This window comes from Bombina bombina, chromosome 7 (genome assembly GCF_027579735.1).
Source record: "Bombina bombina isolate aBomBom1 chromosome 7, aBomBom1.pri, whole genome shotgun sequence".
NCBI lineage: Eukaryota > Metazoa > Chordata > Amphibia > Anura > Bombinatoridae > Bombina > Bombina bombina.
The window spans coordinates 642,048,334-642,062,039 of NC_069505.1; the positions used below are offsets into that span (position 1 = coordinate 642,048,334).

Here is a 13,706-nt window from a genome sequence, read left to right on the forward strand (position 1 = left end):
CCTGTATCTCCTACCTCGCCTGTAGTATCTCCTATATCCCCCTGTATCTCCTACCTCGCCTGTAGTATCTCCTATAGACCCCTGTATCTCCTACCTCGCCTGTAGTATCTCCTATATCCCCCTGTATCTCCTACCTTGTCTGTAGTATCTCCTACATCCCCCTGTATCTCCTACCTTGTCTGTAGTATCTCCTATATCCCCCTGTATCTCCTACCTCGCCTGTAGTATCTCCTATATCCCCCTGTATCTCCTACCTCGCCCATAGTATTTTCTACATCCCCCTGTATCTCCTACCTCGCCTGTAGTATCTCCTATATCCCCCTGTATCTCCTACCTCGCCTGTAGTATCTCCTATATCCCCCTGTATCTCCTATATCCCCCTGTATCTCCTACCTCGCCTGTAGTATCTCCTATATCCCCCTGTATCTCCTACCTCGCCTGTAGTATCTCCTATATCCCCCTGTATCTCCTACCTCGCCTGTAGTATCTCCTATATCCCCCTGTATCTCCTACCTCGCCTGTAGTATCTCCTATATCCCCTGTATCCCCACCATCAAATTCTATTGAGTTGTTAGAATTATTTTTAAGAATGGGCCATTTTGTTTCCCAGTAGATTCAATAAAGATTCTGATCTTTCAAATCAGCGCATTTATATAAATGACTTATTTCTATAAAAAAAATGTTTCTATTTTCCTAAATGAAATTTGATTCTAGAAGTTAATACTAATTTAAAAAAACAGAAAATGAAGCAGAAAATGGAAATAAAAAAGTTGTTTTATTATTATGAATAGTATCAGAAAAAATGGGGAGTAAATGGTTGTGACATTGTTATTAATAAATATAAATGATTAAATGAATGTAAATACTGAAGATTCTGGGCTGGGGGTGTTTCATTGTATCACATGGGGTTAACATTTCTGCCATATTATAGTTCATTTAGTAGGTAAAAACCGAGGTGCTTAACATCGTGGTAAGGCCTTTGATACCTTCGGATTAACTAACTTTGTTTTCCCGGAGGTCTTCTGATGTTGGCCCTTATTCTGTAGAAAGAAAAAAACATAATAATAAAATATGAGAATGAATTTGTTAAAGGGACACTGTACCCAAAAAATTTATTTCGTGATTCAGATTGAGCATGAAATTTTAAGCAACTTTCTAATTTACTCCTATTATCAAATTTTCTTCATTCTCTTGGTATCTTTATTTGAAATGCAAGAATGTAAGTTTAGATGCCGGCCCATTTTTGGTGAACAACCTGGGTTGTCCTTGCTGATTGGTGTATAAATTCATCACCAATAAAAAAGTGCTGTCTAGAGTACTGAAACCAAAAAAAAGCTTAGATGCCTTCTTTTTCAAATAATGATAGCAAGAGAACGAAGAAAAATTGATAATAGGAGCAAATTAGAAAGCTGCTTAAAATTGCATGCTCTTTCTGAATTACAAAAGAAAAAATGTGTGTTCAGTGTCCCTTTAAATCAACTATTTTATTTCTAATAATCATGTTGTTGTTTTTACAGAAAATTGTAAATTATTATTTTATTCCAAAATGTATATTCTATATATCTAATAGTAGTAGTAGACATATACAGTGCTATTGTATGTATATTATATATCTAATAGTAGTAGTAGACATATACAGTGCTATTGTATGTATATTATATATCTAATAGTAGTAGTAGTCCTATACAGTGCTACTGTATGTATATTATATATCTAATAGTAGTAGTAGTCATATACAGTGCTATTGTATGTATATTATATATCTAATAGCAGTAGTAGTCATATACAGTGCTACTGTATGTATATTATATATCTAATAGTAGTAGTAGTCATATACAGTGCTATTGTATGTATATTATATATCTAATAGTAGTAGTAGACATATACAGTGCTACTGTATGTATATTATATATCTAATAGTAGTAGTAGTCATATACAGTGCTATTGTATGTATATTATATATCTAATAGTAGTAGTAGACATATACAGTGCTACTGTATGTATATTATATATCTAATAGCAGTAGTAGTCATATACAGTGCTACTGTATGTATATTATATATCTAATAGTAGTAGTAGTCATATACAGTGCTACTGTATGTATATTATATATCTAATAGTAGTAGTAGTCATATACAGTGCTATTGTATGTATATTATATATCTAATAGTAGTAGTAGACATATACAGTGCTATTGTATGTATATTATATAGCTAATAGTAGTAGTAGTCCTATACAGTGCTATTGTATGTATATTATATATCTAATAGTAGTAGTAGACATATACAAGGCTATTGTATGTATATTATATAGCTAATAGTAGTAGTCATATACAGTGCTACTGTATGTATATTATACATCTAATAGTAGTAGTAGATATATACAGTGCTATTGTATGTATATTATATATCTAATAGTAGTAGTAGACATATACAGTGCTATTGTATGTATATTATATAGCTAATAGTAGTAGTAGATATATACAGTGTTATTGTATGTATATTATATATCTAATAGTAGTAGTAGTCATATACAGTGCTATTGTATGTATATTATATATCTAATAGTAGTAGTAGTCATATACAGTGCTATTGTATGTATATTATATATCTAATAGTAGTAGTAGACATATACAGTGCTATTGTATGTATATTATATAGCTAATAGTAGTAGTAGTCCTATACAGTGCTATTGTATGTATATTATATACCTAATAGTAGTAGTAGTCATATACAGTGCTACTGTATGTATATTATATATCTAATAGCAGTAGTAGTCATATACAGTGCTATTGTATGTATATTATAAAGCTAATAGTAGTAGTAGTCATATACAGTGCTATTGTATGTATATTATATATCTAATAGTAGTAGTAGTCATATACAGTGCTATTGTATGTATATTATATATCTAATAGCAGTAGTAGTCATATACAGTGCTACTGTATGTATATTATATATCTAATAGTAGTAGTAGACATATACAGTGCTATTGTATGTATATTATATATCTAATAGTAGTAGTAGTCATATACAGTGCTATTGTATGTATATTATATATCTAATAGTAGTAGTAGTCATATACAGTGCTATTGTATGTATATTATATATCTAATAGTAGTAGTAGTCATATACAGTGCTACTGTATGTATATTATATATCTAATAGTAGTAGTAGACATATACAGTGCTATTGTATGTATATTATATAGCTAATAGTAGTAGTAGACATATACAGTGCTATTGTATGTATATTATATATCTAATAGTAGTAGTAGTCATATACAGTGCTATTGTATGTATATTATATATCTAATAGTAGTAGTAGTCATATACAGTGCTATTGTATGTATATTATATATCTAATAGTAGTAGTAGTCATATACAGTGCTACTGTATGTATATTATATATCTAATAGTAGTAGTAGACATATACAGTGCTATTGTATGTATATTATATAGCTAATAGTAGTAGTAGACATATACAGTGCTATTGTATGTATATTATATATCTAATAGTAGTAGTAGACATATACAGTGCTACTGTATGTATATTATATATCTAATAGTAGTAGTAGACATATACAGTGCTATTGTATGTATATTATATAGCTAATAGTAGTAGTAGTCATATACAGTGCTATTGTATGTATATTATATATCTAATAGTAGTAGTAGACATATACAGTGCTATTGTATGTATATTATATAGCTAATAGTAGTAGTAGACATATACAGTGCTACTGTATGTATATTATATATCTAATAGTAGTAGTAGACATATACAGTGCTATTGTATGTATATTATATAGCTAATAGTAGTAGTAGACATATACAGTGCTATTGTATGTATATTATATATCTAATAGTAGTAGTAGTCATATACAGTGCTATTGTATGTATATTATATATCTAATAGTAGTAGTAGTCATATACAGTGCTATTGTATGTATATTATATATCTAATAGTAGTAGTAGTCATATACAGTGCTACTGTATGTATATTATATATCTAATAGTAGTAGTAGACATATACAGTGCTATTGTATGTATATTATATAGCTAATAGTAGTAGTAGTCCTATACAGTGCTATTGTATGTATATTATATATCTAATAGTAGAAAAAATAGGAGACAAGCGAACAGAAAGTAGAGCACTCGCAAAGGGAGACTAGTATAAGTGGCAATTCAGTGGGTGTATAATATTAAAACTTAACATTTATTATTCAAAAAAAAAATGATAAAAAACTACTATATAAGTTGTGATTAATACTTAGATTAAAACACAAACAAATAGTAAACGGCTGTATATCCACAATGACCCCAGAATGTATACCATAGAAACTCAGAATAGAGTAGGAGGGATTTTTAGGCAGATATACACCAAAAAATGGTTCACGGATTGCACCAAAATCTATCTAAAAAAGAGGATTGACCTCAAACAAAATTATACTATCTAGTGCAATACTGGACCGGTGTAGGTCTGTCCAAAATATTCCCTATGACAAAATTAGTATAGTGACTAAGAGGGGAAGTGTAGGTAGCAAAATTCACATAGTCCATACATTCAGCATATTACACAGACCCATTTGTATAGGCAAGAGTGAAGTGTTCACAAACACAAATTAAACCAAAAATACGATCAATGAAAGGTAATATGATTCTATAGATATGTTAGAATAAACACATTGACTAGTGAAATGTGACTTGCATAGTTACACTTAGTGGTTGATACAGCCGTAGGAAGAGTGCCTGATGTACATTTCGCCTGGCTTGGTTTTCTCAAAGTAGTAGACATAGTAGTAGTAGACATATACAGTGCTACTGTATGTATATTATATATCTAATAGTAATAGTAGTCATATACAGTGCTAGTGTATGTATATTATATATCTAATAGTAGTAGTAGTCATATACAGTGCTACTGTATGTATATTATACATCTAATAGTAGTAGTAGTCATATACAGTGCTACTGTATGTGTATTATACATCTAATAGTGGTAGTAGATATATACAGTGCTATTGTATGTATATTATATTTCTAATAGCAGTAGTAATCATATACAGTGCTACTGTATGTATATTATACATCTAATAGCAGTAGTCATATACAGTGCTACTGTATGTATATTATACATCTAATAGTAGTAGTAGATATATACTGTGTTATTGTATGTATATTATATATCTAATAGCAGTAGTAGTCATATACAGTGCTACTGTATGTACATTATATATCTATTAGTAGTAGTAGACATATACAGTGCTACTGTATGTATATTATACATCTAATAGTAGTAGTAGTAGATATATACAGTGCTATTGTATGTATATTATATATCTAATAGCAGTAGTAATCATATACAGTGCTACTGTATGTATATTATATATCTAATAGTAGTAGTAGTAGTCATATACAGTGCTACTGTATGTATATTATATATCTAATAGTAGTAGTAGTCATATACAGTGCTAGTGTGTGTATATTATATATCTAATAGTAGTAGTAGACATATACAGTGCTAGTGTATGTATATTATATATCATACATACAGTAGCACTGTATATGTCTACTACTACTATTAGATATATAATATACATACAATAGCACTGTATATGACTACTACTACTATTCGATATATAATATACATACAGTAGCACTGTATATGATTACTACTGCTATTAATTATATATCAAATAGTAGTAGTAGTCATATACAGTGCTATTGTATGTATATTATATATCTAATAGTAGTAGTAGACATATACAGTGCTAGTGTATGTATATTATATATCTAATAGTAGTAGTCCTATACAGTGCTATTGTATGTATATTATATATCTAATAGTAGTAGTAGACATATACAGTGCTAGTGTATGTATATTATATATCTAATAGCAGTAGTAGTCATATACAGTGCTACTGTATGTATATTATATATCTAATAGCAGTAGTAGTCATATACAGTGCTAGTGTATGTATATTATATATCTAATAGTAGTAGTCATATACAGTGCTACTGTATGTATATTATATATCTAATAGTAGTAGTAGTAGTGATATACAGTGCTATTTTATGTATATTATATATCTAATAGTAGTAGTAGAAGTATACAGTGCTATTGTATGTATATTATATATCTAATAGTAGTAGTAGTCGTATACAGTGTTACTGTATGTATATTATATATCTAATAGTAGTAGTAGATATATAAAGTGCTATTGTATGTATATTAATTAATAATTGATTAATCAAAACAAAAATAGTTTCTTATTTCACAGATAAAAAGAAGCATGCTTCATTTAGTTTACAATTAATACATATTTTCTTTTGCAAGATGTACAGAGTCCACGGTTTCATCCTTACTTGTGGGATATTATCCTTCCTAACAGGAAGTGGCAAAGAGAGCACCCACAGAAGAGCTGTCTATATAGCTCCCCCCTTAACTCCACCCCCAGTCATTCTCTTTGCCGGCTCTAAGCAGGAAGGGTAAAGTGAAAGAGGTGATAAACTGTTAGTTTTTATTTTCTTCAATCAAGAGTTTGTTATTTTTAAATGGTACCGGTGTGTACTATTTACTCTCAGGCAGGAGATGGATGAAGATTTCTGCCTAGAGGATAATGATCTTAGCATTTGTAACTAAGGTCCAATGCTGTTCCCACAGAAGCTGAGGAGTACAGGAAAACTTTAGTGTGAGGAACGGTTTCTTGCTATACAGCAATGAGGTATGTTCAGTCATTTTTTCTGGAGAGACTGTGATATTTCAGAAAGGCTGACAGTATCCCCATAAGGGTAAGGGTAAGCAGTAATCCTAGACTTATAGGGGTATTACTAAGCTTGCATAAAGGGCTAAACTTATGGTTAACACTCAGTTTGAATGATATTAACAAACGGTTGTGTGTGCTGGGAGTGCTGTTAATAATCCTTTAAGGGACAACTGTATTGAGGGTACACTTGGCTTTTTGGGGTTTTTAGAACCCACATGGCTGGTAAAAATGCTTGGTGTGTTTTTTTTGGAGGCCATAGTAACATCGAGTGAGATGGGTGGGGCCTAATTTTGCGCCTCAGTTGCGCAGTTGTTTTCTCTAGACAAACAGCAAGCTACAACACCGGAGGGTCCTGGTGAACTTCTTGGGCCAAAACAAAGCTTTATCCCCCATTACAAATCCCTAAGGGCAGGTAGGCGCCACAGCAGAGCTGTGGCACGGAGCTGACAGGATTTTTTTCGGTTTTTGGCACTTTGTCAATCCGGTTTCCATATTTGGGGGTTAATTGTTTCATTACTTGTGGTGCAATCTTTCGAAATCTTCTGGAATCTGCTGTAAAAAATTTGAGGAATTTTTAAGCAGTTTTGCAGAATGTGTATGCCTTTTTTTTCTTAAAGGCACAGTACCGTTTTTTTTTTAAATTGTTGTTTTTTCACTGAATAAAGTGTTTTCCAAGCTTGCTTGTCTCATTACTAGCCTGTTCAACATGTCTGACATTGAGGAAACTCCTTGCTCAGTATGTTTAGAAGCCATTGTGGAACCCCCTCTTAGAATGTGTCCCACATGTACTGATATGTCTATAAATTGCAAACAGCATATTTTCACTTATAAGAGTTTTGCACTGGATGATTCTCAGACAGAAGGAAATCAGGTTATGCCATCTAGTTCTCCCCAAGTGTCACAACCAGTTACGCCCGCACAAGTGACGCCAAGTACCTCTAGTGCGTCTAATTCTTTCACCTTGCAAGATATGGCCTCAGTTATGAATTCTACCCTCACAGAGGTTTTATCTAAACTGCCTGGGTTGCAAGGGAAGCGCAGTAGCTCTGGGTTAAGAACAAATGCTGAGCCTTCTGACGCTTTAGTAGTCGTATCCGATGTACCCTCACAATGTTCAGAGATAGGGATGAGGGATTTGCTGTCTGAGGGAGAGATTTCTGATTCAGGAAAGATGTTCCCTCAGACAGATTCAGATATGCCTTTAAATTTAAGCTAGAGCACCTCCGCTTATTGCTTAGGGAGGTTTTAGCTACTCTGGGATGATTGTGGCCCTATTGTAGTTCCAGAGAAATTGTGTAAAATGGACAAATATTTAGAGGTTCCTGTCTACACTGATGTTTTTCAGGTCCCTAAGAGGATTTCGGACATTGTTGCTAAGGCGTGGGATAGACCAGGTATTCCGTTCGCTCCCCCTCCTATTTTTAAGAAGATGTTTCCCATATCCGACACTATGCAGGACTCGTGGCAGACGGTCCCTAAAGTGGAGGGAGCTATTTCTACTCTGGCTAAGCGTAAAACTATACCTATTGAGGACAGTTGTGCTTTCAAAGATCCTATGGATAAAAAGTTAGAGGGTCTCCTGAAGAAAATTTTTGTTCATCAGGGTTTTCTCCTCCAGCCTATAGCGTGCATTGTTCCTGTAACCACTGCCGCTGCCTTTTGGTTCGAGGCTCTGGAAGAGGCTCTTCAGGTGGAGACCCCATTAGATGATATTCTGGATAGAATTAGGGCTCTTAAGCTAGCTAATTCTTTCATTACAGACGCTGCTTTTCATCTGGGTAAATTAGCGGCAAAGAATTTAGGTTTTGCCATTTTAGCATGTAGAGCGTTATGGCTTAAGTCCTGGTCGGCTGATGTGTCATCAAAATCTAAGCTTTTGACCATCCCTTTCAAGGGTAAGACCCTATTCGGGCCTCAACTGAAAGAGATCATTTCAGATATCACTGGAGGGAAGGGTCATGCCCTCCCTCAGTATAAGTCAAATAAGATGAGGACCAAACAAAATAATTTTCGTTCCTTTCGAAACTTCAAAGGGGTTCCCGCTCCCTCTTCCCCTGCTGCAAGGCAAGAGGGGAATTTTGCTCAATCCAAGCCAGTCTGGAGACCTAACCAGGCTTGGAACAAAGGTAAACAGGCCAAGAAGCCTGCTGCTGCCACCAAGTCAGCATGAAGGGGTAGCCCCCGATCCGGGAGTGGATCTAGTAGGGGGCAGACTTTCTCTCTTTGCTCAGGCTTGGGCAAGAGACGTTCAGGACTCCTGGGCTGTAGAAATCGTAACCCAGGGGTATCTTCTAGATTTCAAAGATTCTCCTCCAAGGGGGAGATTCCATCTTTCTCAATTGTCTGTAAACCAGACAAAAAGAGAGGCGTTCTTACGCTGTGTAGAAGATCTATTTACCATGGGAGTGATCTGCCCAGTTCCAAAGACAGAACAGGGGCAGGGGTTCTACTCCAATCTGTTTGTGGTTCCCAAAAAAGAGGGAACCTTCAGATCAATCCTAGATCTCAAGATCCTAAACCAATTCCTCAGAGTCCCATCCTTCAAGATGGAGACCATTCAGACTATTTTACCAATGATCCAGGAGGGTCAATATATGACCACCGTGGACTTAAAGGATGCGTATCTACACATTCCTATCCACAAAGATCATCACCAATTTCTCAGGTTTGCCTTTCTGGACAAGCATTACCAGTTTGCGGCTCTTCCCTTCGGGTTGGCCACGGCTCCCAGAATTTTCACAAAGGTGCTAGGGGCCCTTCTGGCTGTCCTAAGGCCGCGGGGCATAGCAGTGGCGCCTTATCTAGACGATATCCTAATTCAAGCGTCGACTTTCCAACTAGCCAAGTCTCACACGGACTTCGTGTTGGCCTTTCTAAGATCTCACGGGTGGAAGGTGAACCTAAAAAAGAGTTCTCTTTCCCCTCTCACAAGAGTTTCATTCCTAGGGACTCTGATAGACTCGGTGGACATGAAAATATTTCTGACGGAGGTCAGGAAATCAAAGATTTTAGTCACCTGCCGAGCTCTTCATTCCATTCCTTGGCCGTCAGTGGCTCAGTGTATGGAGGTAATCGGACTAATGGTAGTGGCAATGGACATAGTTCCGTTTGCTTGCTTACATCTCAGACCACTGCAACTATGCATGCTCAGACAGTGGAATGGGGATTATGCAGATTTATATCCTCAGATAAATCTGGATCCGGAGACCATAGATTCTCTTCTTTGGTGGTTGTCACAGGATCACCTGTCCCAGGGAATGTGTTTCCGCAGGCCAGCGTGGGTTATAGTGACGACGGACGCCAGCCTACATTGAGAGCGATATTCAATGCTCTTCAGGCGTGGCCTCAGCTGGCTTCGGCCAGATTCATCAGATTTCAGTCGGACAACATCACGACTGTGGCTTATATCAATCATCAGGGGGGAACAAGGAGTTCCTTAGCGATGATAGAAGTTTCCAGAATAATCCGATGGGCAGAGACTCACTCTTGCCATCTATCAGCAATCTATATCCCAGGGGTAGAGAACTGGGAGGCGGATTTTCTAAGTCGTCAGACTTTTCATCCGGGGGAGTGGGAACTCCATCCGGAGGTGTTTGCTCAACTGGTTCAGCTATGGGGCACACCAGAATTGGATCTGATGGCGTCTCGTCAGAACGCCAAACTTCCTCGTTACGGGTCCAGGTCAAGGATCCTCAGGCAGTACTGATAGATGCTCTAGCAGTACCCTGGTCGTTCAACCTGGCTTATGTGTTTCCACCATTCCCTCTCCTTCCGCGTCTGATTGCCAGAATCAAGCAGGAGAGAGCTTCAGTGATTTTGATAGCACCTGCGTGGCCACGCAGGACTTGGTATGCAGACCTGGTGGACATGTCATCTCTGCCACTGAAGCAGGGCCTTTTGATTCAAGGTCCGTTCAAGCATCCAAATCTAATTTCTCTGCAACTGACTGCTTGGAGATTGAACGCTTGATTTTATCAAAGTGGGGTTTCTCTGAGTCGGTCATAGATACCTTGATTCAGGCTCGAAAGCCTGTCACCAGGAAAATCTATCATAAGATATGGCGTAAATATCCTTTTTTGGTGCGAATCCAAAGGTTACTCATGGAGTAAGATCAGGATTTCTAGGATTTTGTCCTTTCTCCAAGAGGGATTTGAGAAAGGATTGTCAGCTAGTTCCTTAAAAGGGCAGATATCTGCTTTGTCTATTCTATTGCACAAGCGTCTGGCAGATGTCCCAGACGTTCGGGCTTTCTGTCAGGCTTTAGTTAGAATCAAGCCTGTGTTTAAACCTGTTGCTCCGCCATGGAGTCTAAATTTAGTTCTTTAAGTTCTTCAGGGGGTTCCGTTTGAACCCATGCATTCCATAGATATTAAGCTTCTATCTTGGAAAGTTCTGTTTCTAGTTGCTATCTCTTCAGCTCGAAGAGTTTCTGAACTATCTGCATTACAATGTGACTCACCTTATCTTGTTTTCCATGCTGATAAGGTGGTTTTGCGTACCAAACCTGGGTCCCTTCCTAAGGTTGTTACTAACAGGAATATCAATCGGGAAATTGTTGTTCCTTCTCTGTGTCCTAATCCTTCTTCTAAGAAGGAACGTCTGTTGCACAACTTGGACGTGGTTCGTGCTTTGAAGTTTTCTTTGCAGGCAACCAAAGATTTTCGTCAAACATCTTCTTTGTTTGTTGTCTATTCTGGAAAGCGTAGAGGTCAAAAGGCTACGGCTACCTCTCTTTCCTTTTGGCTGAAAAGCATCATCCGTTTGGCTTATGAGACTGCTGGACAGCAGCCTCCTGAAAGAATTACAGCTCACTCCACTAGAGCGGTGGCTTCCACATGGGCTTTTAAAAATGATGCTTCTGTTGAACAAATTTGTAAGGCTGCGACTTGGTCTTCGCTTCATACCTTTTCCAAATTTTACAAATTTGATACTTTTGCTTCTTCGGAGGCTATTTTTGGGAGAAAGGTTTTGCAGGCAGTGGTGGCTTCCGTTTAGGTTCCTGTCTTGTCCCTCCCTTCATCCGTGTCCTAAAGCTTTGGTATTGGTATCCCACAAGTAAGGATGAAACCGTGGACTCGGTACATCTTGCAAAAGAAAACAAAATTTATGCTTACCTGATACATTTTTTTCTTTTGCGATGTACCGAGTCCACGGCCCGCCCTGTCTATTCAAGACGGGTAGTATTTTTTATTGAAAACTTCAGTCACCTCTGCACCTTATAGTTTCTCCTTTTTCTTCCTTGGCCTTCAGTCGAATGACTGGGGGGTGGAGTTAAGGGTTGAGCTATATAGACTGCTCTGCTGTGGGTGCTCTCTTTGCCACTTCCTGTTAGGAAGGATAATATCCCACAAGTAAGGATGAAACCGTGGACTCGGTACATCGCAAAAGAGAGAAATTTATCAGGTAAGCATAAATTTTGTTTTTAGTAGTAATTGACAGTTATATTAATTATTAAAGGGACAGTCTAATAAAATGTATACTGTTATGAATCAGATAGGACATGCAAACTTAAACAACTTTCCAATTTACTTTAATCATCAAATTTGCTTTGTTTTCTTGGTATTCTTTGTTGAATGTTAAACCTAGGTAGGCTCATATGCTAAATTATAAGCTCTTGAAGGTCATGTCTTATCTCAGTGCATTTTTACATTTTTTCACAGCTAGATAGTGCTATTTCATGTGTGCCATATCTATAACATTGCACTCACTCCCGTGGAGGTATTCATGAGTCAGCACTGATTGGCTAAAATGCAATTCTGTCAAAAGCACTGAGATAAGGGGAATGTCTGCAGAGGTTTAGATACAAGGTAATCACAGAGGTAGAAAGTATATTAATATAACTGTGTTGGTTATGCACAACTGGGGAATGGGTAAAAGGGATTATCTGTCTTTTTAAATAATAAAAAAATTGGTGTAGACTGTCCCTTTAATTAACAAATTCAAAAACATTTATTATTTGGTAATTGTCCATCACTGATATTTGTTATTTTGATACATTTTAACTAATTCTTATAAACTTTTTTTTTATTAACAATAGTAATCCAATTATCAGTAAATGGGGAAAACATTGAATTTACACTTTGAAATTTATATAGCAAAATAATTAAATAATTTAATATGTGCTAATTAATTATATGCTCCCCTCTTTAAATAAGGTATAACATATTACAAAGAAATATAAAAATATAAAGAAATATGTTCCTAAGTCTAAAAGTGCCTATCATTAGCTGACTACTAATAAATGAAGGATCAATTTCGCCCCACAAATACAGTACTGTATATTGAAATGTGTGAATGTAATTACAAAAATAGGGTATGAAACGGTCTATAAATGGCGTGTAGCTGATACTATAGAACTGTCTATAAATGGCGTGTAGCTTATATTATAGAACTGTCTATAAATGGGGTGTAGCTTATATTATAGAACTGTCTAAAAATGGCGTGTAGCTTATATTATAGAACTGTCTAAAAATGGCGTGTAGCTGATGGTATAGAACTGTCTATAAATGGCGTGTAGCTGATGGTATAGAACTGTCTATAAATGGCGTGTAGCTGATGGTATAGAACTGTCTATAAATGGCGTGTAGCTGATGGTATAGTACTGTCTATAAATGGAGTGTAGCTGACGGTATAGAACTGTCTATAAATGCTGTGTAGCTGATGGTATAGAACTGTCTATAAATGGCGTGTAGCTGATGGTATAGAACTGTCTATAAATGGCGTGTAGCTGATGGTATAGAACTGTAACGGTACCAACAGGATACCAAGGGTTAACACCAGGGAACAATGTCCTGCATAGGGAATCAGCAACTCACAACCCAGCCAGTTTTTCCCCTCAAACATGAGACCAGGCTTCACATCAGGTTTAAAACAGAATGTCATTTATTAAAGGCTAGATGCCTAGTATTTATACAGGTTTGACCCCAGATGGGGGGGTT

General features: G+C 36.2%; 1 protein-coding gene across 1 annotated transcript in view; it reads right to left on the reverse strand.

The window, feature by feature from the left end:
• Positions 1-756: 756 nt before the first annotated feature.
• RTN2 (reticulon 2) overlaps positions 757-13,706 on the reverse strand; it is a 355,692-nt gene continuing 342,742 nt past the window's right edge. Inside the window, exon 10 of the mRNA XM_053689756.1 lies at positions 757-1,040. Coding sequence (XP_053545731.1) covers positions 998-1,040 — 43 coding nt within the window. The 3' untranslated portion in view covers positions 757-997. The remainder of the gene's footprint in view (positions 1,041-13,706) is intronic.